The sequence below is a fragment of the Opisthocomus hoazin genome, chromosome 9 (assembly GCF_030867145.1).
Source record: "Opisthocomus hoazin isolate bOpiHoa1 chromosome 9, bOpiHoa1.hap1, whole genome shotgun sequence".
NCBI classification, from domain to species: domain Eukaryota; kingdom Metazoa; phylum Chordata; class Aves; order Opisthocomiformes; family Opisthocomidae; genus Opisthocomus; species Opisthocomus hoazin.
Genome location: NC_134422.1, coordinates 5714259 through 5742137, shown reverse-complemented (window position 1 = coordinate 5742137; position 27879 = coordinate 5714259). Strand labels below are relative to the sequence as shown.

The 27879-nt window shown below is 42.2% G+C and overlaps 1 protein-coding gene across 2 annotated transcripts in view; it reads right to left on the bottom strand.

Annotated features, from left to right (window-relative positions):
• The window catches only part of LRP1B (LDL receptor related protein 1B), a 760762-nt gene extending 734092 nt beyond the window's left edge, over window positions 1–26670 (bottom strand). For both annotated transcript variants that reach the window (XM_075430359.1, XM_075430360.1), the window contains exon 1: window positions 26540–26670. In XM_075430359.1, the coding sequence (XP_075286474.1) occupies window positions 26540–26615 (76 nt within the window). In that variant the 5' untranslated portion in view covers window positions 26616–26670. The remainder of the gene's footprint in view (window positions 1–26539) is intronic.
• Between the last annotated feature and the right edge of the window lie 1209 nt (window positions 26671–27879).

The window sequence follows — 27879 nt, the reverse complement described above, 5'->3', positions numbered from 1 at the left end:
TTCACAGATATTCAATCTTGGTATTACACACGTATTTTCCATAAAAATGTTGCGGTTGGCTGAGTGATGCACATTTTAAGCAATCTTTGAATCTCACATTCTCTTCATACTATGGGCACAGATTTATCAGGTGGAAGGGTCCTTGGCAGGAAGAAGGGAGGAAGAGGAGGGCTTCTCCACCATTCCCAACGTGGCCAAACGGCACAGACAGCAGCAGTCTACAGCCACATCACAGCTATGTTTCTTTTACAGAAGTAATGGCTTAATAAGCCATTTCCATCATAGCCGGCTTGCTCCATCTGTGTTATAGCTGATCACATCCGTTGTGGAAAAGAGCACCACAAAAACCACAAATAATACATTTTATTTATGAACCTGGGACCAGACTGCCAAGCATCGAGCAGCAACTGTGCTGCCCAGCCAGTGAGGCATTTCCAGTGTTGGCAACAGAGCTGAGGACCATTGGAGATCCATCTGCTGACATGGACAACAAAGTCGGCCAGAGCTCATCCAGAATTATCACATCCCTAATTTCCACAGATCTTTCATCTCTAGAAGAAACCTGTCAAAAATCTGAGCTAGTGACTAGTCATTGAGAAGGAAGCAAGACCAACTTTTTCCAACGGCAGATGACTGGTGAAGAACAACAGGGAGAGAAAAAAAAAATAAACGAGGGAGAGGCTCCCCACAAAACAACTGCAGATTTCCTCCTTTTCCACAGATTTCAATGCAGGAAGGGAAAATATGGGTCTATGTATGTGGTTTTTATATATACATTTAATATATATTTGCCAAGGACCACAGAAAAGAGTTTGCATAATACCTGTACGCAATAAAGAGTAATTTGTCGGAAAAAAGCCATACAGTCATTGGTTTGAGCTTCAATATTGGGTCTCAATTCTGGTTCAAAGGTGGTAGTTTGTTATGCAAGGGGTATCTGGTTTCCAGTGCTGGCCCGAGTGAATTTCACTCTGTGTACTAACAACAAAGTTTCTGACTCCCAGCAGTGCCAGAAGGCTCTAGAACTTTGTAAAGCTTTAAAACATTACTGTTTATTCTTCACCATGCAAGATAAGAAAGGAACCCCATTTCAAATGCAGAAAAGGAGACAGAAGAGAAAACAATAACTTCAGACTAGCAGAGGCTTTGGAGGGGTTACAGCACACTTGGCAGAAGTGATGGAAATCCGTGTCAAATCAATAGGTGCAAGTGATTACCTGCTATCAAGGACGATGTTGATAGCACTGCTTCAGACTAGAAGCTTGAAGGCTCCTGTTCGATGATAGGTTAAAGATGTTGGGTTCACAGCTCACTTCAATTACATTGCAGGGGTAAGAGAAATTAAATAGGCATTAGTCAGCCTACCTTATTATCTCTGCATTAAGACAGAAATCACCAATATAAACACATATTTTAGTAAGGCAACCACCACATTACACAGTAGATTTACAATTACATACATTAAAAACAAGATTAATAGAGTAAGATTAGAAAGCATTCTTTCAAGTGTCATAATGTTTTACATGTGAGAAAAAATGGCTTGTTTGAAAATACGATGCTTGACCAATTAATGTCCATTTAATCTTTTCAAATGTTACATTTGCTTTTAAATGGAAATGTATTTGCTGAAACACAACAGCTCTACTGACTCCAGTACACTCCTAACCAGAACAAATGCATCTACCTCGAAGCCCAAATATTTCAGCAAAAAAAAAAATCAATGCATTTTAACACAAGCCAATAAAATTACATCTGAGACAAGATATTCTTATTTTAACCAATACATTTCCCCAGAATATACGTAACATTACTGAACCCAGAACAGAGTCATTGGAACTCAGTTAAAATTGGTTGAAAGGCTAAACAGAAGAAAACACAGACAAAAAAATTAGTACCAGTGCTCCAACCCTTACTATATATCAGAAAACATGAGATATTTCTATTTCTTCACCACCAAGCACTCTAACCTCATTCATCTTGCACAATTTAATGCAGTATCAACAACTTCATGTTCCTGCCCAAAAGATATTTCATATCGTAGCAATCTCATTTTAATCAGACAATTGATTTCCTTCATACAGAAAGTAGGATGAAGTGTGGACAGCACTGCGCTACTTCCTTTTTTTTAGTTTCTCTTTTTATTTACCTACATATTTTAGGAATTTCACGAAAAAAATCTTTCCATTCATATCTGTATCGCCTGGATGCTATGGTTTCTGTGGTGTTTCCTGTGATGGGGCGAGGAAAACACTGACCCCCATGGGAAACCACGGCTTGGCAGAAGAGCAGGTAGATGTTGCCGGCACCTCCCTCTCAGGTCCAGCCATGCAGCAACTTTGACTGAAAAACACTACATGCCTGAAATCTGCCTACACTGCCTTGCCACTCTGTGCCCGACTTGTACCTTAAACTATGCCAGAGAATGTAAGGCACCACTCCTGCATGCTAGAAAACGCCACAAGTTCTTTTTTTTCCTTAGAGGAGGTTTTTTAAAAAAGTACCCTTTAACTTTTGCATGTTTTCCCCTTGACAAGTGACCCAAGATACACAAACTTGACTATCCGTATCATACATGTTGTTGCCCGATTAGATCATCCTGGTTTGACGGGACTAAAATGTTAAGTTCCTGAAACAATGTGTACTCCCTCTAGTGTCCACAAAACCCCACTCCGAACGGTGAATAAAGTGCACGGAATCAGAGCTGAGTCACATCCAGTTTTCAAATACAGCCATATAAAATCTAATTCTTGACTCAAGAATAGACAAAATAGAAAACAGACACCGAATAAAATCTCATCCATTCACATTTCAAACAGGAGCTAAAAACGTATATAGAGTTAAGACCCAATACAGACCTGGTCAGGAAAAGACCTACATAACTGGGGAAAGCGGAGCCTTTCCTTGTTTGGCCAAAAATATGTCTGCTAAACTTCTCTTTGGTCACAAACCAGTACATTTAAACTGATGCACCAGACAAGTAATTTGTCTCTAAGAAAACAGCTAACACTATAAATTCACAATAAGACTAAAATCAATTATTTAAATCAAAGTTTTCTGCTTGTTGGTTTAAATCAGAGCTAATCACTTTGATTTAAGTCAATTCACCCTACTGAACACTTGAAGTCAACGACACAGCTGCCATTAACTTCAAGAGGATGGTTTAGGAGGATTCCCTCAGGCTGCACAAACCAAACTCTTGCCTGGGTTTGCCAGAATCACATTTAAACAATTATTAGCCACATCCAATGAGTTTGTTTCATGGACTGACACAGGACAGCATGCAGAATTGCACAACCTCTTGCTGCAAGGTGCAGGGAGCACACAGTCAGAAAGCTTTCCCCATGGTGTCCCCCCATGTTTGTCTCTCAGCTAGCTCTGGCTGAAAGCTAACTTGGTTTCTTCTCCGGGAACATTTCAACCCAGACCCAGCAGCATGTACATAATGAACCAGCGCAAAACTGTTTACATCAAAGCTGGCCCCATCTGTCCACTCGCACAAAATATATTGGCAGATCAGGGTCTAAGAGCTTTCTGCACTTGAATTGTTCTTTTCTGGGGCATAATTACAAATGCAGCATTTTTAATAAAAAGCTGGCTAATGTTTTACTGCCATTGCAGTGAAAGAGAAAGATCCCGCATTCATTATTCACAACTCTCTCTGAAGTCATGGCTGCATTTTGCCAACACATTAATTCTCACTATTTTTCTGAGGAAAAAGAAAAGATCTTTGGAGGAGAACCAAAGTAGTGAGCATACACAACAAGCACACATACAAATCCAAATCAGAAAGTGTTTTCAGCTAAAGAAATGGCTGCATATAAAAAAATAGAAAGCCAATTTAAACAATCAAATTCAATAATGCAATTAAAATAAACTAATTCACCTATTCCCATGGGTGTCCTCATGAGCTCTAAATGTAGGACCAAGTTAATAGAAATAGTACTATTAATTTAACATAATAACATAACGATTCTCGCCCCCCTCCCCCCCCCAAAAAATGGCTGTTTTGCTAGACATCCCATCTTTATGTATTTGAACTATTCCTTTCTTAATAGCCATTTCTGAGCATCCAAAGGGTTCCTGTGACTGGTTACATCTTTCCGGGAACTGCATGTAGTTCTGGTAAACATTGATATAATGAAATCAGAACCTACCACCCATAATGAGGCAATTATCTTGCAAGCTAAAAATACATACAAAAAATCCAATTAAATGACTTTATTCTCACCAATACTGACCATTTGTTTTTCCCTGCACTTTCTACTCAGAAAACATGCACAAGTTACCATGCGATTTGCACCCAGAAACATCCTTATGCTGCTGTATAGGTACATATCTGGTACCCAATTTCACACCTTATGGACACACTGTTAAGAAAAATGGACCCCTAAGTCAATAAATACTGGTTTTACATTTTTTTCAACTCTTCTGGGAAGCATCAGCAACAACAGCCCTACCATATCCCCAAGGCAGTCAAGAAATCGGTAGCTTATCACCTATGATCATACCAAATTGCAGATGAATTGTGTAATTTGCCTTTACAGGTCACATTATGGTGACTACACTTGCATTGTCCCCATGGTTACACCTTGATTAATTCCTGTATTATTTGTAGAACTTTAGCATAAGCAGCTGCTGGGCAGAAACCCAATGTAAACAAGGTATCCTGCTTAAGTGGGGTATCCTATTGAATTATCTTTTATTGTACCACCAGAAGGCTATTAATAGTGACATTTTCAATAAGCTGGATTTTTGAAAGTGAACTAAAAATCACCACAGTGGGAAGGCACTTAGAAGTTATTGCTGTGCCACTGAAGAAACACGAACACAGTTATTAGATGCATTTTTAAAGGGAGACTTTCCCCCCCCCATATGATTTTCTACAACTGCACTCACAGTTTTAGGTCTGAAGGTGTTGCCTGAGCAAAACAAGGGTTGTGCTTACTTAGCAAGGCAATTCAAAATTGATGGTGACAAGCACAGCATATGAAATACAAAGCTAGCAGGATTTTAAAGATTATAATGGGAAATAAATGGCTAACCACAAAGGGAACCACATGGGACAGAAGAGGTGCATCAACACAGCCCCACAGCAGACTGGTCCAGAGGCAACTAACTGCATGACAGTAAATAAGTGATGGGGTTTTGTTCACACAGAGCTTCCCAATCCTAAAACTACCGGTGTTGTATTAGAAAGGGATCCTTTTTAAAGCTGATTTAAAATACATACAGCGAGAAGATGTGAAGATATAGCTCATGCACCAGACACCCCAATACTGTCTCAAACTTCTGCTGCACCAAAAGTGTTCAAAGGAAAACAGGGGGGGAGGGGGGTAGGCAGAGATAAAATAAGCAAAGAAAAACCAAACGAGTAAATCTGGTGGATATCCTCTTAGTCTCTCAGCAGGTTTTGCCCTGCATCTATGCAGAATTAGATACATGGATTTGGGCCAAGAAATACATAGTTATGATTTTATTGAACAATCTTTATTGGAGGAGAGGGGTTGTTAAACGTTCACTTAGAGCTTTTTTTAAAGGTAGTTCAGTAAAAAGGTTGAAGCTCTGGGAATGGTTATTCCAAGATAAATGCGAGCTGTACAGACCCAGAGTGAATCTGCTTATGTAGAACAAGGAAGCAAAAAGAAGACATTCTCGAGAAATTAAGGTCATCTCCCACTTTCCATTTGTCCTTTTCTTCCCCAGAACTACCTACCCCATCCTAATCTTTTTTTGCTTCAAAACTTAAGGGCTCTTCTGGCCACTTTACCCACTAAAAGCTCCTGAGTCAGACCTCCCATCCTTCCCTTTTATCATGCTAACAGAAGTCTTTTTTGTTAAAACACCTAATCAAACTGTCTTCCAGTGGGTTCACCTCTGCACTCCCCCTCCCACTTAATCACCCATTAATAGGTGACATTTGAAGCCTGGTAGTTCCTCAGGTTCATGAAGTGGGTGTCCTGATCTGTTTGGAAGAGAAACTTTGATTTATCTGCATGCTGTCTTCCTCAGTGCATCCTTTTTCCTACACCAGACAACCCTTGACTCAACATACATCTAATATACATTTGATATTGTTTTGGTAACCGATCCTCTACTTTGGGAGGAACTCAATTTTGCAAGTTCAAGAAAAATCATCTTACAGAGGCAAATTAAGCAAAAAAGGTCGTATTCTTGAGAATGCGATTGTTATGTAACCCCCTCACTTGTAAGATTATTCACTGAATAAGGACTCTGGGAATATCTTGTGAAGATCAGTTTTATATGTCTATTAGTCACCAATCCTGAACCCTATCACTCACCCCATTCTCTCAGATGAGAGCTGTAATCGCAGCTTTGTCTTCAGTTTTTGTTAGTCCTAGCCTACAATGCAAGAGGAAAAGGTAGTAGTTCTTAATCTGCTCTGTCTAGCTAAGAACAAAAGGAAAGAATATAACTAAGGCACAAGTGACCTTGCTCTAGAGCCCCATCCGCCTGTCTGTGTTCAGCAGACCAGACCTTAGGAGACCATGGTGAAGGTCAACTCTCAAGCAGGGCAAAGAAATAGGGCTACCACGTGGTGGGATGGCATGTTTTCACCAGCTAGCACAACTTCAGTTATTACTAGAGACAGTTTGAGGACTTGGCAAAGGGAGAGAGGAGAGCTTCCCCCAGGAGTGTAGCTTTGGGCTTGCCTGGACAGGCCAACTGGCACAAGCTATGCTGGAGAAGTTTCCAGAGAGACCTGGAGAGGCCTGGCCAAGCAGCACAGCTCAGAAACACCACCTCACCTTGGAAAAAGTGGGGCAACTTGGACTTTTCCTAGATTAATTCTGACCTTGTAAGGAACCATAACTAACACAACTTCCATGTGGGCAGGCAGACTCCCTCTCCCAGTGGCAGCAGCCAGTTTTTTTTGCCTGAAAAAAGTTACAAACAGCAATATTACTGATGCACCATAGCAGATATTCAAACACACCTCAGCCAGAGTGACTGTAAGCCAAGCCAAAGCAACACATACAAACCCACACCCTTCCTAAAATAACCTCTCTTTTGTAGCTCTTAGCCAAGGAACGGCTGCATCTTCCTGGTACAGCAGAGATGTCAAAGGCATCTTCCTCTTTATCCATCTGGATGAACTCGCTAAGAGAAACCGTGCTGCTGGAGCAAATCAGGTAGAGTTTCAAACAGAGATTAAGTGACTTTCACAAGTCGGAAAGAACACTGGAATAAGGGGAATGAAAGGGAGGAAAGATTAAAAGAAAGGTGAAGAGGTGACCTCCTTTGATGAAAAAAGCACATCGAAACCCAAAAGCTCGAGCCTTTCCTATGAAATTCAGACAAACCCCAAATAGGAACAGATTGCTAAAACTTCTGGAATTAAGAGACATGCTTTTCGTTAAATAATACTTAGTGGTAGTTATTATTTCACATGTATTTTGGAGAAATGTTTTTCCTCTCAGATTTTGGGAAAAAAATGAGGATATTTTTAAAGGCCTATCCATTAGTATACATTCTGTATAAGTAAGACAGATTTATGAAAATTATTTTCTAATTAAATAAAAAGCAACAGATGGCACTCTATAGGCAAGTCCCTATTTTCCTCATTTAATATATGGCTTTGACTGAAAAATCGTGTGTGATTTGAAGAGTTTGTGATTTGAATATGGCTACTCTGAAAAAGTTGCATGAAACATGTTTAAATTGTATTGTCCCTAGTAGGGCCATTAATGACAGATAAAAAAAGAAATGTACAAGAAAAAAAGATCTGAATGAACTGACTTTGGAGGTACAAACCACTGTCTGTCATTCCATTCCACAATGAAGTACTTCCTAATATTTCACGAGAACAACCAATTTTCAGCCACTAGGATTGCAATTACCTTCTGTTAGCAAGACCATCTAGTTCAAGCCCCCCCCAAAGACTGACTGGCCGCAGTTACACATGTGACTTTGCACAGGGAATCTCTGGGTTATTACTTGCTAAGTGTGAAATGCTGTAACTCCACTTGCTTAACTCTGTGCAGCGCATTATAAAAAAGGAAAATAAAGTATCAGTGAACTGAGCTGCACACAGGCTTCATCTCAGTGATGAAAAGCAAAAGTGAGTCTTCCTCATCGCAGTCCTCCAAAGCAAATTAGCAGCCTTAATGCACTTTTTACACAACAAGCACAACCTTCAGCTAGCTAGCTTTACCTTCTGTAACCCTTGGCTGGAAAACGAGATTGCCTGGGTCTGACTGCTGAAATACGCTGCTCAGACACAGAGGGAGTTTTGTTCGGGGCTATGCAGGAGACATGATTTCAGCAGTGCTTTCTAGCTGAGGAACTGTCATGGGCAACTTCGGCCGCAGGGAGCACTGGCAAACCCATTCTGTGCAACAATGGCCCTAAAAAAAGAGTATTTCGGGCCCTACTTTGGCCCAACTGGGAATTTTTGCTAGCACTGAATTAACTCTTCCTGCCCTTTTTCTGGGGGTAAACAATCACTACAGTGACTCAACAATATGGTTTGAGTTGCTTATCACAGATGAAAGATGACTACATGGCAATTCTGAGGAGCAGATTGCCATGTAATTGCACGTTTTTCATCCTTGTGCAAATAAGGCACAGTTCACTGTAGGCTGATTTTTCTATGTGTAGTATCTGGATTAGCAATTAACATTTTAATTAAAGATGGATTAACCAATATTAAGAAAATTATGTCTGGAACTGTTCAATTTAAAATCCACCATATATATACAGATAAACATATCTAAGTGCAAGTCATTTTCTGGTCTGTGTAAAAATGATACGATTTACAACTTTGAGAGACAGCATAATAATTTGATATTATTATACATGGAGATAACTACTGAACAAATATAATACAAGGGAAATTTTTTTGAGAAGCTTTATAATTACCATTAAATTGTTAGATGTTCATTTAGTGAAAGTTCTGACTGCAGTGCAAGAAGCTCTGCCTATAGACTAGTTTAATTCAGCTATGTTTAAACAGACCATAATGGTGAAGGAGGACACACTGTTCTAAATGTAAATTGTATTAGCAACAACATATTGAGATTTCTGTACTTCTTGTTCCATTTGCAGTTTTTTGCCACGAGAATAAATCACAGCGTGTTTTCTGTTCTTGTAGCAATCTTTGTAGCGAGAAGCCAGAATCCGTACCATGTGCCTTTCACTCTGCATCTGGTCTCCTTTTGTCAGCGTATCCTGGGTGCTGGGTTTGCTTTTCCTGGTGGCTTTTTTTGGGGGTGAGACACCTGCTAATCTCCATCTCACCTTCTTTCCAAAGAGGACAAAATTATGATCAGGGAATAAGTGGCACTAATGGCCAAGCGAGCCAAACAGAACAGTAAAAAGAATATAATGTGCGGAATGTGTGAACCTATTTACTGGTCATTAAAGTTACACAGAAATTACTCTTTCAGTTCAGTCATAGCAGGAAACTGGGGCAAGCACACTTACGGCAAACAGTATTATCAGAACCTGCAACAGCCTTAAATGTTCTCATCAGCATCTTTTGAACCAATTTGGATACAGCTGAATGATTTTGCATTTATAAAAATTTAGTATACTTGGAGGCCTAGTAAATAGCATAATAAATACAATGAAGCATTGATTTATATAGCCAGCCTTTTTACTCTTTAGTACCAAGGTATTTTGGCTTACAATAAAATACTCAAAAAAAATAAATCTAGATCTTTACAGTGCATTTTTTCTAAAGCAGCAGTAAACAAAAAAAATCTTTTAAGCCAATTAACTTCAAAAAGGCAAAGCTTTCTGGGGTTGAATACATAGCTCCTCAGCATCTCCCTGGGTTTAATTTCACTGAGATGAGCAGCGATAAAGAAGTTTGTTCCCAAGAGGTACTGAGGTGGCAGAGCACCCACCGGTGCATAGAGGCACATGTCAGATGAGAAGCGACTGCAGCAATTCACAGCTAAGCACACAAGAAAACAGAACACCTATGGAAAGGCAATAAACCTTTTCATCCAGGCCAAGGTTTAAGGCAGTATTTATATAAGTCATGTCAGATTTGAATATGACTCCTTTCTGTATGTCGAAATCTTACATTTAAAGACTCACTTTCAAAGCCTGGAAGGTAGAGGAGATTGAACAACAAATAGTAACCCAAGCCTACAAAGCAATGGGAAAACTCCGAGGCAGCACAAATACATTTCAGAGCTGCTCATCCGCATTTAAGCATGACATTTTGCTATTTCATAAACAAGCAACAGAGAAATATTCTAGTGACTGCTTACTCTGCCACCACCCTTCCTAAAGGCTGGCACCAACGTTTGCATGTAATAACACAGATACTAGTATCAACATTATTCTGGACTGTATTGAGGTTCAAAGCCTTGTGACTGGAACTACGTTACCCATATTTAACCACACAAAAGTTGATATTAGACAAGGACAGAGCCAGTGGAGAAAGGCAGAGATAGGGTGAACCTGTTTCCAAGGAAAGGCTTCTTCCTCTCCTACCCAGGGAGCCTACACGGCTCAGACAGGCAGCAGTAGTAAAGCAAATACAACCACAGTGCCTGCCCAGGCATCCCGAAGGCCGACACCTTTTTCACTGCAGGCAGCAGAAGCAAACCCTGACTGCTGGCTTCCACAGCAGTTTACCAAGAGGTAAACACCATACTCACACTGAAAGTCCTCTGAAAGATGCCACTATGTGATTTAACATCTTTGAGATCAAGAGACTTTATACAGCATAGCCACAGAACCCAGCCAGCTCCTCTGAAGTGGCAATTCACAGCACCCACCTACCCACCAGCACTGTAATGGGGAGGCCTGGATTCCTACCAGTTGCCACAGTGTGTAATGAACTATTTCCATCCCTTGAGAAGTTCTCCGATGTGAATTTAAGACAGACAGGCCCCATACATTACCACTAAACACTGTAGTCTATGTGCCTGTTCTTTCTGTAAATGTGTTGACTTAATTCATAGAGCATCCTTTGAAATCACCATAGAGTTAACACCTTGTTGTCTCTTCAACTTTTCAAACCATGCATTACTATTAACACTTCAGAAATAAAAGCAGAAATAAACATTGCGGACTGTCAAAGCCTCAGCTGCATTACTGGGAGAACAGAAATACAAAGTGCTGGTTGTAAATTCAGCTAAAAGGGAAGTTTTAAAATACTCTCACAGAAGTTGCTGTAATATTTGAGGGGAGAGAGGGTATTTCGAAGTGGCACGTGTGCAGCCTGAAGCTGAGCTGTCATAGCAACAACCTCATTAAAGCACCCCTCTTGGGAGCACTAACCTGTATTCCGACTGTTGGAAAGATGTCATTTATAATGGGACTTAATTCAGTTACAAGTCAAAGTACAGCAGACTTGCAGAAAAGTGAAATTGCTAATTTAAGGAATTCGCAAAGGAGCACGAACACAAATACCACATCAAACGGCTGCAAAAAATTTGGCTTTTGCCCTCATCATCTTCCATTCCCTGAAGCCACCACCAGTATTTCAGTCTCTCAGGCCTACGATTTGAAAGTTACTGGCAATTCCTCTTTCCTCCTCATCACCCCTCTAACCAGGGCTAAGGATGTGTCTCCTCTTATCTTTTATTACCCCTACATACAAGGCATCACCATCTCATCTGCTCACCCTAACTTTCTCCAGCTCTCACACTAAGCAGCTCCTAACCCCTGGCTAATTTTGCAGCTGGATCCGCTCCATGCCCCTACTCTGCCATCCTTCAGGCTCTTCCTTTGGTGTCGGTCCTTCCCCCAGAAACCCCACAAAATGAATGAATGTTCAAATGAACATTTCAATCCGTAGACAGAAACATCTGCTGATGTCCAGAGCTGCCTTGATAAGATACATGTCATTTCTATCAGAGTGGCTACGCAGAAACTGAATATATTCATACGTACTTGAATTTCACTTTTAAAGATCTGTAATTTAATAACTTTAATTGACAGCAATAACACTTAAGTACAATACATTTTGGAAGGGCCTTTTATTTTTTAAAGGATTGGAGATAATTATAAATGAAAAATGAAAGAAAACTGCACTGCTTAGTAAAGGAGTCATTAACCTTTCAACCTGAGAGCTACCACTGGAAGCCTGACCAGACAAACTGCAAGAGCTCCAGCTCAGTAGTTTCAGATTTCTTTTAGTTGTCTTTTCAACTCTTCCAGGCTTGGTCTCCACCTCCCCAAAACACAGCCGCTTGATGTGGCATTAATGTGTCACCAGACAGGCTAGATTTGCCCCCTTTGGTAGATGTTACAGAAAAGCTGAGCTTTACACGTTCTGTGCCCATAAAATGCTGTCTGCAGCATTTTAAGCTAAAACCCAAACTATTAATTTAATGCCAGTCCTTTGACCTCAAGTGACAAATCCAGAATTTTCCTTTCAGGCTAGCAGTTCCCCAAACAGTGGGTCCAACCTCCATACGGGGCAGGGAGCTGCAGCAGCCCTGGAGTTGGCGGGGCTGCACGCCCAAGGGAAGTCAGGAGAGGGACCACCACCAGCAAAGCACCGAAACTTCCAGTTTAAACTTCGGGGGCATCCTAGAGAGAGTTAGACTCACAATTTGTACTGTTCTCTCTCAAGATTGCTTGGTCAAATTACATGAAAGTTTATTTAATTTGGGTCTCTAAAAAAACCAACATACTCCGTATTTTTTTTTCTTCATTAAAACATGTAAGGCATTAATCCACAAACTTGATTCAAACTCTTACAGAAATTTTAAGACTTGCAGCTCCTGTATTTTGACCACAGCTTACAGTGTCACTTAAAATAATAACCTAATAGAGAGAATAAGTAATAAAAATCCCTGTGCATTGTTACTGGCATAAAATAAGTTATTTACATCAGGCTACTAGCATGCCTTAAATTTAAAGGGAAACACTGCTCATATTTGCCCTGATCTCTTAGTTATCCCACACAGACTCACCAAGAGATATTCCTACCACGCTCATACAATAAATGCTATTTTTTTCTAATCACTGATTTTTAATTACAAAAGGCAATTACGATATTCTGGTTTGCTCTGCAGTTAAAGGTATGATTTATCTATTACACATGGACCTGTACAAGGCTTTCTATATTTTAATGTGTTTATTTGCTAACTGTTGGCAGAGTTGTACATGAGCACACTTGAAGCCAACTGCAACTTACAGATTTTTCAATAAAAAGGGAGAAATATTGGCCAGATAGTTAATTAAATGGCACCAGGACATTTTTTTTTCCCTTTCACAAATTCCAGTTAGTATTCCAAACCTGTATTAGGTGCCCCAACGACACCTAAAACAATAAATCTTCATTTATTGTCGGTAGATTTCTAACCTGGTTGTTTTAAACAGCATGATGAACACTTTTTAGCAAAATATATTAGCCATGCCAATTTAATAAGCAGAAGATTGATGGAGCCTTTCTTTTTGTTCCTCCATACCAGGCAGAGCCCAGCTGCAAGCGCTCAGGGAAGGAAATCCCTCGGGTTTTCCCTCTCCAGCAATATCTTTGCCTTTTCTGGGACATATTTCCTCCTCCCCAGGCTATTCCAAGCCAGTTATCTCCAAATCTCTGCCACTGAAATTTAAGAGTGGTCTCAAGCTTTAGCATCACCCACCCGATGCAAGCATGGAAAGAGCAACCTCATCCCCAAAGGCAACATTGCCATGCCCGAGGTCTGCTCAGGTTCCCCTCCCTGTTTTACTCATTATTTGGTTCAAAGCCAACATAAATCATAGAATCTTATAGGTTGGAAAAGGACCTTTAAGGTTATCAAGTCCAAAATCGAAGTTGATTGCCTGGCTCTGGAAGGTAAAGAGGTGTGAAGAGAAGGTACCCTGCTTGGGGCAGAAGCCAGGATTGGGCCCAGGCAGGCAGGTCACCGAGGTGCACCCCTAACACCACGCTCCGTGCCCAGCATCACCTGCACCGCCACCTCCAGCACAGAGGGCATTTCTGGCTCTCAGGTCAGATTATCTGGCAATCAAAGGGTTACTAAGGGCACAGAGGGAAGGAAAAAGGATAGAAACTTTCTTCCCCGCTCTGTAACCCTTACTACTGCCCTGAAAAATACAAATGTTTCCTTTTTTCTTAAGCAGTACGCATTTAAATTTATACTTCTCTTAGTTCAAAGAACTAATGCCATTCCTGATGCCTGCCTCGCTCACGCAATAAACTTGAAGAACATGGCCATGAGCAACCCTCCTCCACCACCAGCATGGGCACAGCTGAAGCCCAACTTCAGTCTTTCTTGCAGTGCTTTACCTCATCCCAACCATTCAGGTATTTTCCTCCAAGATTAAATATAACATAACTGTTTTGCAAAAGCTTGCCCCAACCACTTCAACAGAAAAGCCTGCAAAGAGGAGGCAGAAGGTCTGACCTTGGGAAGTGCACTTTCTGCTACACCAGTGGGGCTCATGCATGTTTTAAGTGGTGCTTTCCCCTCCCCAGCTATGGGTACGCATATTGTTACCGGCCAATGAAATTCATATGTATACTTCCTACTTACTGCTTTTGAAGGATATCCTTTTGGATGTTTTGTGGTCCATCAGATTTCTATATCTAAGAACATATTAGTCTGCTTTTTATTCTTCTTCTAATTAGAACCAATGTTTAGGTTATTGAGAGAATTAAGATGATCAGTATTAATGAGCTTTTGGACTATGTTATTATGCAGTTTCAGCCCACAATTGCTAAGTACTCTGCCTTAGTTTGCCAGGGTTTGGTTTTTGTCTGCTGGTTTTAAACATTAACAGCTCAGAAAAAATGGTAGGTCTATCTCTGCATTCTAAGTGGCCAATTTTGAAAACTCAGTGAATACTGATAATTATATGCTCCTGCTCCTAAAAACCAAGAGCTGTAAAGATTAAACATCTCTGCAAAATACAGTAGAGGGATGTGCTTATTTTTAATATAACCAGTCACTGTAAAGGGCAATGATTTCCACAGCGCAAAGTTCACATAAATTTCCCCACAAGTCCCAAATGCAAACACTACCTGCAAAGTCCGTATGCTTTGTATTTCACAAAAGCTTTGCAGAACACATTTAACAGAAGAGAAAACAGAGTTAGGTATACACTTCACTTCATCTTTTTGACAGAAAGGTGTCAATAGAAAGATGCTGACAAGAAAGCTAACTGTAGCCCATGTAACTTTATTATTGAAGTATGGGGGGATTATTGTGTTATTAAAATATCACTACACTGCTGCTGACTTTTTTCTTACGTGGCAGTAATTTCTATGGGGATGAGCTGCTTTAAACCTTCAGTTATTTATCAGTGACAAAAAAAAAATCTTTAAGTCTAGAATAAGGCAGGTGAATGTAAAATACAACTATGCAGATCTGAAGTCCCACAGCATGTTACCATTCCTTTCTCTAAAATTAGATCCAGATCATCCATGAATGAATTCTTCACCAATACATTCATTTCCAAAAGCAAGTGCTTCAAGGAGGCTCCTGTATTTTCAGGAAAGAAAGACAGAAGGTTGATTTCCCCATGGCTTATAAGAGACAATGCTTGCACATGCCAAATCCTGCTGCTTATCTCCTCACCTATTCAGAAATACAAGCTCTTTTTGGTTCAGAAGCACTGTGGAAGCTGTTGGGTATTTTTTGTACTGGACATGCCCTTTCTTGCTCCCTACCAAATAAAATAATCCTGTAATTTAACCAGTATCCCTCCATGACTTTCTTTGTTCCCATTATCCACTACTTGAGGCTGCAATCTCAAATGAAAGCAGCATTCAACAGGCACCTGTATCCTCCAAAGCTGTTACTCTCTGATAAGCTCCACAGCACCTGGTCCCTGAAGTTGTAAGAGATTTTCCCAAGTATGAGATTCTGTGAATTTTTTTTTTTTTTGTGAAAAAAAAAAAAAAAAAGAGATATCCTACTTCAGGTGCCAATGTGAAATCAGAAACAATCAAGTAGAGTTAGCACTCCGTTTGCCCACAGTACCAACACGAAGCCCGTGGCCAGCGCACGCTTCTCAGGTGTCCCATGAAATACAAACATTCAAAGATTTCCACCTCGGTGAGGCAACTTCTCCACTCCACAGGACAGCAAATGGAATGAAATGTAAAGGGAAATTTTAAAACTAGTAAGAGGAAATTACTTGTGTATATATACACAATCAGGCAGCGGTGACCGCTTCAAGATGCCCATCCTCAACAGACAGGTATTTCCTCCCCAAAATCAGAGAGAAAGTCATTAGCTGGCTTCAAGAGCAAGCACTCTGCAGCGTTAATGTCCTCCCAGGACCACCAAGGACACGCTTAGCTATCTTCAGAAAAAAAATGGCTACTGTGGGGCTAAACAGACTGTTGATCTATTACGCTCTGACATTTTTCATTAAGATATATAGACTTGTAGAAGACACTCTCTTAAATTTGCATATTTGCATCATGCTTTTCATAGACACATAAACAGTCTTTTATAATGCACTTTAATTACTTTGAGTTGCTGGATTTGCAAGTGTGATGGAGAAGCAGAATCCAAGTTGTGCTGTATCTACTAGCTCTTCAGCACTTATGCAAAAGCTTTTAGTTATACTTCTAAGATTCACAACCACATATTAAGCTCTCCTCAATTTTGCAGCCTTTCACAGGTTGTCTTCAGAGCACCGGTGAACGAGAGAGTGGCAATCACAGGCAATCACTGCGAGTTTAGTTGCATTATAACTTCTGGCAAGGCACTTTTGACACAGTGGGATGCTATTGTGAGAAGACAGGCCACCAATTAATGTAAATCAGTGCGGTTTCACTGAGGAGCATTTAATGATTCTCACTGACACAAAATCATAACATGGTTCATAGTGTTTTACTCATTACTGAATACTGCTAATTGGTTAGGGGAGTTCTGCTGTTTTCCGTAAAAGAAACAATCTGTTATCACCTAAACACATGAATTGTATCTATAATATTCGACAGCAAAGGTAGCAGTGACATTAGAAATAGAAGCAGGCTTGCTACGCTCAAATGCGCTTTAAATACTGAGCCTCACAGTTTGTATTTGAGCAGTGTTTCAGAATTTCATCATCATCTGTTGACAACCATCTGCTTCAAACTTCTTACCGCCCTAGGAGTGGCCAAACTTGGGTACTGACAGACAGAATTTCCACACAGAAACAAAACTATTCACAGGACAAAGTAAGTGACAAAGGCTGGAGACCTGGACACACACGCCTAGAAATCTGGGGGAAATCAATAAGAAAATTATAGAAACCTAGATCTGGCACTCTCCTGCGATATAACTGGAGATGCAGTTAGCAGGTCTCTGTGAAAACGTAGAAGTGGCAGATTAGCTGACACCAATTCTCCAGAGGAGTATAATCTACAGAGTAAATGGGTAATATTGTGTACTGTCAACTCTGTTCAAGTCACAGCCATTCGAAACCTGGAGAAAGAAATGTAACATGGGAAGTGCAAGCCGAGGAATTCATTCAGATGGGTCTGGACGCACACGCTGACCTGAATAGCTTGCTCCAGTTTGAAGAAATGTGATAACGGGCCACTTGGGTCAAGGCATAATATTTTGCCTGCTCAAAAAAACCCCTGGTACTCCTGGCTTTGCTGTACTTAGCAATAGTACATTTCGGGGCTCTCCCTATATATCCAGGGGTTTATATACACGTGTATATACGTGCAATACATTCTCAGAGCCGGCTTATTGCAGGCCCATACCATTAACTGCTGCGGCTCAGGTTAGCCTCCAAGACACTACCTGCAAAGCTCCCTCCTGCGCCAACAAACCCTTGCTTTGTTTCTATCAGAGGCGTAAAAGCAATTTAACCCGACAAGCTGCAGGCATGGGACAGTGCTTTAGCTTTCACACTTTCATAGTCTCAACTTGCTTCATCTCCATTGTATATTATTTAATATTGCAGCCTCAAGTGTTTTGCCCAAGACTACTATAATGAGACACTACTACGAAGAAATCATTTGCTGCTCGACATTCTTTCTGTAATCCGAATATAAGAATAAACCACTTGGCTTCAAACGTGGGACCCAAGAGGTATGAATTTAGCTTTGCAGCCTTCTTCCCTTGCTTCCAGTCCTTAACTCCCACTGCCTGCAAACATCCCTCAAAAAAAACCTACTTCAATACACTTACACAAAATAAGCATATTTTAAACCAAGTGTTTCTGATGAACTTGGAAGTAAGGCCAGTTTCCCTCCAGCAGGTACATGAGCATCAGTACTGGAAAACACACAGGCTTGACCCATTCCTGGTTATGCTTTACAAAACACTGCTGGGAAAATGGCTATTTCAAGACAGGTCTCAAAAGAAAGTGAAGTGTGCTCATTCCTGGATAAGTCTGCAAAGATGCGTAGGGAACCGACGTGCTGCATGAGAAGGTAGCAGTTTTACACTCCTTCCAGATCAAAGCCCACCAAAAGCAAGACAAATTTTCCACAACAAAAAAGGGTAGTGCTTCATCTAGAAAACTAGCAGCTTCATATTACACAGAACTAGGTTTAACTAACCTGATGTGTGTAGCCTACTACCTGCAAGTCACCAGGTTAGTTAAACCTAGTTACTTGCAGGTAGTAGGCTACACACATCTTCACAAATTCATTTTTTTGTAAAAAATAAAATTATCAATTTATTAAAAACTTAAAAACAATTTACTCTTCTAGAGGAGTGCCTACAAATATCTGAAGGGTGGGTGTCAGGAGGATGGGGCCAAGCTCTTTTCAGTGGTGCCCAGCGACAGGACAAGGGGCAATGGGCACAAACTGAGGCACAGGAAGTTCCGTCTGAACATGAGGAGGAACTTCTTCCCTCTGAGGGTGACGGAGCCCTGGCCCAGGCTGCCCAGGGAGGTGGTGGAGTCTCCTTCTCTGGAGATATTCAAGACCCGCCTGGACAAGGTCCTGTGCAGCCTGCTGTAGGTGACCCTGCTTCGGCAGGGGGGTTGGACTAGATGACCCACAGAGGTCCCTTCCAACCCCTACTATTCTGTGATTCTGTGATTATTACAAACTGAGAAACCAAAAGCAATCAAGACTTTGATCCATATATTTTAAAATTAGATGTGGAAAATATAGAAGTGGGTTTAATATAAGGAAGCCAGGTAAAATTAAATCAAGTATTGGAATAAAAACATTGCGAGAAATCTCTCTTGCAAAAAAGCAACTGGACAATACAGACAATATAATCTAATTAAAGGTCCTCTAATTAAGACTTTTTAGTGAACTTTTAATGAAATGGTCCAAAGTCACCTTGCATGGAGCCTGCTCCTGTGACCACCAAGGGCAAAACTTGACTTCAGTGGTGTAGACTCAGGTCTAATCTATTTGTTAGCACAGTAAAAGATAAATAAAAACTGTTCTTCTCCAGCAAAAAAAAGTTTCACTGGTGAATGACATACTTTCATAAGCACACAGTTTTACACAAATACTAATACACTTTGGGTAAATCAGTGTGTGTTTGCATATGCAAAAAAGCATCCAATTAGCTATGATCTTACATTGTGCTCTCTTCTTTTATCTTCACAGTATTTACAAGCAAAGAGGCAGGTGTTTGGGGTAAACCTATTTATCCTCTAGAAAATTACTGCTACTTTGCATGATCTTCTTGCCTTAGTGTAACATTTTAACTTGTATTTTTATGACTGCGCAACACTACAACGTTTCTCCAAATAGGTACATTTGAACAAGGCTGTATCAAAACAGTAACACTGTGGTGTTTCCAGCACCTTAAAATTACTCCGAAGAAGTAGGTTTGAGGAAAAATACTCACCTGCATGTCAAGGGACCTACAGGTGGAGACCCAAGTGCTCTCCACTGTATCCCAGCCCCCAAGAATAGTGTAAGTAGCAGCATAAACTATTTGACAATATCAGAATTGTATTTTTAAAATTGTCGACAAGAGTATTTTTGCTAGTTTGTAGGTAGGTAAATTGAAATCATAAAACATTATACAAAAGACGGATGGGTATCTTATTGTTCCATGGGAGTGTGTGGATGTGTTAACAGAGCAGTCTTTCTCCTTGACAGAACACCTCACATGAAAGAATACTTCATTTGCAACGCACTGCATCAGCATTTGTCTTGCATGTGGTCTATCCTCCCTCCAAAACATCACTAAACACCAAATCTGCAGCTGTTCATTCTCCAAGCTTTCTTTGTTCATTCAAGGAAAAACAATACTGAAGCTTATGAACCGCTATTACAAGAGCTCTATGGTGGTGAAAACCTTCAAGAATTACACATATTCTTGTTCTCAAAGCTCAACATTTATCTTACAGCACTTATCCTATTACACTCCAAGCAGAAGTGACTCCATAGTGTGACGTGCAAAAGTTAGACGGGTGCCCTGCTGACAATCAGACAGTAGATAGTCCAAAATACATTGATGTTATCAAGAAAATCAAATAGGTACATTCTGATCTCTGAAGCAAAGCTGAGTTTCAACGGTTTGGATCCCCTGGAAGGCCCCACCACGCAGCAGAAAGCAGCACGCGAGACGTTTAGGAACATCTGGTGGGTGTTGAAAGCGCACTTCAGGAGTCAACATGTATCTAGAACTTGTAATACTGTAACCTCTATTTTTCCATCTCGGAGACTTACACTGTATTTCTAACTGAACAGAAACAGAAATCTTCAATTGTACTTCACTTCCAGACTGTCATTACATCATCTTTGAACAGCCGTATTCCTCAGTAGTACACTCTACGTACTGCAATGCTTTCTTATCAATACACAACTGCAATTTACTACAAAATGGTCAATAAAAATGTGGTTGCTAAAGAGACATACAGCCTTCTTCCTAGCATCTAATCCTATTCTCAGATTGGTAGGGGTCATGAACACCATACACAGAGCTCAATTCCAATTCTATATTTACATACCTGTGCAGCCTGCTCTAGGTGACCCTGCTTCAGCAGAGGGGTTGGACTAGATGACCCACAGAGGTCCCTTCCAACCCCTAACATGCTGTGATTGTGACATATATAATAACGAAATATAATAGACCCATATAATACTCTCCAGGTACACAGAAAGATCTTATTCCTGCTACAAGGATCTTACAAATTAAATCAGATTAATAATATAGTGAACATATTACTGGCAAAAGCATGTGTTTGTCTCTTTAATGATCCTTCCCATATCCCATTAAATCTAATTAAAAGGCACTGACTGAGTTTTATTAGAATTTCATTACTGAGGGCCAATCCTGCTTGCACACAGCCCAGCACTCATGGAGGCTCTGGAGCATCCCCGCACACACAAAGCGAAGGTGCCCTGTCAGAGGGATCACGGCTGGGCTGGACAGCTGATTTTACAGTAATGACTCCTGGTTATTTCACTTAACCAACTACATAAAAAGGAAGATTCTGTCTTACAGCACTAGGAAGTTCTGACAGATCTTGGGAATTTTTCACATTAAGGTCAACAACTGACTAGCTAGCTAGAATGTAACTATGCTTACAAGTATTTTCATTTTTTCAACAGAAAGAATTTAAGGGAAAAAAATCAACTTGTTTAATTAAAAAACAAACTAGTGGGTTGGACAGAAGGTGCACAGTCATTATTTGAGTAATTATATTTTTAAAAATCCAATTAGTTCCTAATTGCACTCACAAATTTAGGACCTAGTTCTGTAATGTCTACACTGAGCCCGAACTCACACTAAACACAGACTCAACAGTCTGCATAACTTGCATAAAAATAGCCAAGTTTCAATGTTTTCATCTTCGCTGCTAATCATTAAGAATGCTTTTGGTAAGTGCAATTAAAATCCTAAGCAAAATTTTTTTAATTGCATTTGAAGGAACAAGACTATTAAAGAACAGATTAATACAGAAAAACTAGGAAAAAGCAACAACATGCTGAGATTTAAAGTATGTTACTGTAACAAAACCAGTGTTCTACTATGTACATTACTAGCATTTCCAAAGATAGCCATAGTTCTAAATTCACAAATTAAAGTTACATACATCCTTTACAGTCAATACAATAAAGAGAAACCTATTTTCTTCAACTGCAAGCAACAGATAAAAAGGACCTGTAACAAGGCGCTAGAGGAACACACACTTTCCAAGCTTCAGACTGAAGTTAATGTGAGTTTTGCCACTTACTTTAAATGGAGAAAGACTGGGGTTCATATGAACCATAAGGTATGGCATACGCTCAAATTCACATAGTGGCAGCCACATAACACTTCAGAAGAGCCACTGTGTGAAGTACGAACTTTTCACCAAGTCTTTGGAGGACAGCTACTCAACCTGCGGGAGTATCAGCAGAAACTATGATAAATTAGCAAAAAGTTTGCTACAAAACAAGTTTACATAAGAGACTTTTCACATCAAACACCGAGTTTTGAATTTTAAAATGCATTTTACCTTTAAAATAGTTTGTGTGTTTCTACCACTTCTCCTTTAGTTATACTAAAGCTCTCCAACACCTCTGAACTTCAAATAACAATCAGGGTAAAAAAGAAAATGCCTGTCAGTTCACAGAAAGCCACACACACAGTTTGGTCAGACCCCAGAAGTGTCAGAGGTCATGCATGCAATCACATACTCATCCGAGGACATATAGACATCACTGATTGCCTATGAAACCAGCCACTGAAATTGCAATTATGGACATCTCCCCACAATTTCTGTCTTTAATTAGCTCTTATTACACATCCTTCAAACTACTGTCCTAAATTCCTCAATACATCTTCACCCTCCTCTGTAATTTTGCCTCTCCAGTGATATGTAAATTCTTAAGTAATATTGTTCTTCGGAATAAATAAATAGCAACGTCACTGTGACCTTGGAAGTGTTTCTTTTGCATGCAAGATACTAATATTGTTATCTACATTCAGTACAAACAAATATGAGAACACACACCTCTGTAGTACAGCACAATAACAGCTTCTGTTTTGTTTTTTCTTAAAAGAACACTTTCCAACGGATGGCCAGGCTGGAGCTCAAGTCTGGTGAAGCACAGCAGTGCTTGGTACACCCAGTTTCAAACATTAAGCTACTAATAATGAGATAGTTGCAAACGCTCCGGATGTATTCGCTATTGCCTGCTGTGACAGCCTTACCAGGGAATGAAGGCCATCGGCAGTCATCACAAGGAGACAGATTTATATCACCTGGTTTGTGTTTCTGCTACCGGGGTGAGTAATCCAAACTCACATCACCTGAACCTTAAACCCAAAAATTCCATTTCCAAGTAATTTGTTTGCAGCCTTCACTTAAATACGGTCAAAGGACACTGTGAAAACAATAAATTCCCTGCTAAGTGGAATAAGACAGAAGCTTTGGAAGTGTTGGTGACTCAGGAAAGGAGTAATATCCATAAAAATTTGTCTTCCCTTCTTGAAAACCGCTTTAAAAAAAAAAATCACAAAAAATTACTGAACACAAGATATGCCATTGCCCAGAGAACCTGAGTCATAAGTTCCCTGACAACATTATCCCTTTTGGTACAAAGTCCATCTCTACAGGAGGACCTCTTGCAAGACATTGCTGATGAGGCGTTTCATCACATCAGCACTTGAATGACAGATCCGAAACGCTAAAACCACACGGGAAAGAGTCCGTGGCCCTTCAGTGCTGCTGTCAGCAGTGATCTGCCACCAAAACCAAAACACAAACCACTAGCAGCTTCACCACAGACAGCAAGTCAATTAATAACAAGCAATGCACTCATTGACACTACCGTGGATACACATTTTACTGCCAACACCGCACATTTGTGAAGATTAGCCAAATAAAGCTCCTGTTATCTGGGGAATCTATGTAATTTGGATAACCTCTAGGTAATCATGCCAATTAGTACAGTGGATTCATGCAATGCCATTCCACAGCAGCAGAGACACAAAAAGCAAACAAATATGACAGAAAAAGGGGTGTAGGAGCCTAGGCATGAAGCCAAGTTGGAGCTCCGAGGCTGGACAGAAAGAAATTCACCCAGCAGAGCTGCAGAGCACCTCCAGCTCCAGCACCCAGCAGAGCTGCAGAGCACCTCCAGCTCCAGCACCCAGGAGGTGGAGACAGGACCTGGGAAGTTCTCCCACACGTCCCCACAGAGAGCAAGCGACAAATATGGTCCTCTCAGCTCTACATGCTGTTAGCAAGGTTTTTCTCAGGCTTCTGAAACTCCTTTACTGCAACAGTTGCAACTCCTTGGGATAACTGCAAGGGAATCTGGGTCCCTGAGCTTCCTCAGGAAGACACCGAGAAGCATGAAAAGGGAAATGGCTGAAGCAACACAACCTCAGCTGCAGGACTTTTCCCTTATGCTATGACCCTCCTGGCTGGGTTCCCTTCTCCCCACTTCCTTTTATCATCTCATTTCCAGCTCCCCATCTCCATATTATTTTCTCTCCCCAATGTGTTATATATGTATATATAACTAGAGGAGCCGTAACCTGGCTGAGGACAGACCTGACACAATGAATTTCTTCCAGTCTATTTCAAACCCAGAGAGAAGGTTTAGATAACTCAAACTTTGGTAGGGTTCCACCCACACCTCTTTTCTCCCCCCGATGTTATCCACTGGTCTAACAGGAGGTGTTACCTCTCCCTACAGCACCACACTAATATTTTATATTACCATGGCTACCACAACACTGCTATTAACACGACCTGTGACATTTTCCCAATTCTCTTATTACCAATGGTGAGCCTCAGTGCATTCCAAATTTCAGTGCCTTTCACACACATTAAGCTTCGCATGCTCCAGTGACTCAGAATTTCCTCCTATAAAGGAAAATCAGCTTGGTATGGTCAGTAATTTTTGCAGTGTATCATAAACTTTATCTGATGTGCAAATGTAATTCTCTCTCTGGATGCCTCATCCTGAATCCCTTTTAGGCTGAGACCACTTGACATTTTTTAAAACAAAATGCCTTTTAAGTCCTAATCTGTACTCCACTCGGTTTTGATAAGACATGACATTATGATATGATGAGTTAGTTGATTCTAAGTAAATTTGATTTATCCCACTTTTTGGGCTGGTATGATTTACAAGGATGTTGCCTTTTAAGATGGGATTGATTCTAATGCAAGCTGACAGCACTTTTTTGTGTGTGAAACACTGAATCAGAGCAAGGTAACTATGAAAACAAAACAAAGGGAAAATGAAGCAAAATTTAAACACTGGAAATTAATATTCATGAATAATTGGCACTTGCTTATCTCCATCAAGGAAGACAGAGTGACAAATCAGTTTCCAGAACAATTCCACAAAACGTTTGGAAGTTTGATTTTTATTCATAAGATCTGATGCACGCTACAGCTGCCGAAGTGCAATCTGACCATTTTTTGTGAATACTGCGGAAAGTTCTTGAAATATTTCCCATCAAACAAGCACTATCACGACCACGAATCTTCATGTATCAAAGTAAAAGCATATGTACCCTTCATAAAACTGAAAGATTTTCTCAGAACCTTTCCCATCTGGCTGTTCAGATGCCATCACGTTGAATACTACCCTCGTTTCTTTGCAATACCCTCGTACCTTATGACGCAGCCTTTTAAACACGCAAGTTTGTGATGCTGCAGCAACACTTTCCTCTTTGCTAGGTAGTTATTTCTCATTTTTACGGCATGAATCACCTATGCATTATTGATAGCTAGGTGGGAAAGCGACCGGAGAGGCTCGGCAGCTCGGCTGAAGCAGAAATCTGTGCCCCCGACTGACTACCCGCGCTCACCCAAACGAGTTGTAAGCAGTTAGTAAACAATTTAGTAGGCAGCGCGTACGTGACGGAGAGGAGCCGGATGCCTAACAGTGAGAATTCAGTGCTTTACAGAGTTATATTTCTGCTGAAACCTAGCTGAACCCTGGCAGGCTGGGCGCATCACCACTCGCAGCAGTCTCACGGAGGAGACCACGCGGGTTGGAGCCCCGCGGCTCTCACGCACCCAGCCGACAGACTCTTCTCTGCCCAGCGGCGTTTCCCCCAGCGGTGGGCAAACCCGAGCGAGGGCAGCACGCTGCCGGCCCCGCACCCGGGGGGAACGGGCGGAGGGCTCGGCCCGTACCTCAGCAAACCCCCAGCCGTCCCCCAGGAGGGTCAGAGCAGGCTGGTAACGGTACGAAACGCGACCAGAAACCCCGAGGCTGGCTCCGGCGGGACGACCGCCGCCCGCTCCCACCCGAGACTTCGGAGAAGAGTCGCAACTTCTGACCCCCCCCACCCCAGGCTGAGGGGTCCCCAGCTCCCCCCCATCCCCTCCCCGGCTCCGCAGCCGCCCGCTGCCCAGAGACCCGGCGCGAAGCGGCTGGCAACTCCGCCAAATTAAAGGCAGGAACTTTTGAAACGCCGGTGAAAAAGCCGCGTCCCCGCGGCCGGCTCCGCCGCCGGCGCTTCCCCGCTCAGGGCGGGCCGGACCCCGCCATCCGCGCCGCTGCCGCACGGGGCCGGGGCGCCCAAACCGGGGCACCGGGGGTGCGGGAGGGGGGGGTGTCCCCCCCGCAGGGCTCGCCCGCTACCCGCTCCGCCGAGAGCCGCTGCCCCCGGGCGCGGAGGGACAGGGAAGCGCGCAAAGCTCCGCAAAACTTCCCGTGGAAGAAGCCCGGTAGAGGCGGAAAGTTGAGCGGGCGGGCGGACCGGCGCCTTACCTCCGCGGGCTGCCAGCGCCTCGGCGACGGGCGGTAATCCCCAGAGCGTCGCCAGGGCCAGGAGGAGCGCGGACATCGCGGCGGAAGGAGCCCGCCCGCCCGCCGGGCCGGTGCGGAGCGCTGAGGCGGCGGCACCGTCACCGCCGATCGCGCGGGGGCTGTGCGCGAGCCGCCGCCGCGCCGTCACTTTTCAACGCGGAGCGCGGCTGGGCTCGCCTCGCGCCGCCAGCGGGCAGCGCCGGGCGCCGGCGGCCGGGAGCGCCGCGCTCCGCCCCCCCGGCCCCGCCCCGCCCCCGCCGCCCCGCCCCCGCCGCCGAGCGCCAGGCGCGAAGCCGCCGCTCCCTCAGTTCTCCCGCCTTGCTTTGGCTTGGGGGGGGGGGCTCGGCTTGATTGTTTTTCAAGATCCCTGAGGTAATTTTTTTTTTTTAATTCTTAAAGGCGAAGTTCGGGAAGGCTTGGGCGGCAGGGCGGGTGAGTCAGCAAAAAGAAAAAAAGGTTAACCCCCCGCCGAGCTGCGTGCTCCTGCCTGAGGGCAGAGGGCCGGCACCCAGAGCAGCGCTGGCGAGCGCGGCTGCAGGTGAGGCTGCTTCCCGCAGGGCCTCTGAGCGGGCGGCGGGCTCCTGGCTGGCGTCGGGTCCTCGCTTCGCACCCCCGAATGGTGGCTTTTGCTTCACACAAGCGTGTTGCCTTGAAATCGTCACGGAACACGAATGTGGTTTGCCTATCATGTTTTCCTGTTTGCTTTTTTTTAACAAGAAAAACCCTATCCCTTTAACAGATGACAGGTGATAAAGCTTTTACATCATCCTCAAATACTAGTTTTCTCCAAAGACAACAAGGTGCTAAAACTGACTGCCGAGACCTTTACACTTCAAGGGTACAGCCTCAGTCCTTTCAACTTCATGTTTGTATTCCCCAACACAGAATCTAAATACTTTTTATATGAAGCGGTACAGCCGAGGGACTTCCAGGGGCAGAAAGACCGGGCGGTGTTGAAGGATGGAATAACACGCAACCTAGGAGAAACCTGAAATATTTAATTATGTCTGTTGAAATGGGGGAAAGACCCTGGGATAAGGTTGCCCATCCCTGGTCCTAGGGACTCCTCCGGGGTTGGAGTCTGGCAGGACTCACAGGAGGTTGCTGGTGGCTTTATACTGCAAATAATTTACAGCTGAGGGGAAAAATCCACTTGGATCAAATTCTGCATTTATCTGCTGTCTGTAAAGCCTACGTAATTCCCCTACAGTCAATTGGTATTTATATGGCCATAACCAAGCAGAATTATACGTCCCAGTATATCAAACCTTTGCTAATACAGAAATATGCAGATCTGAATT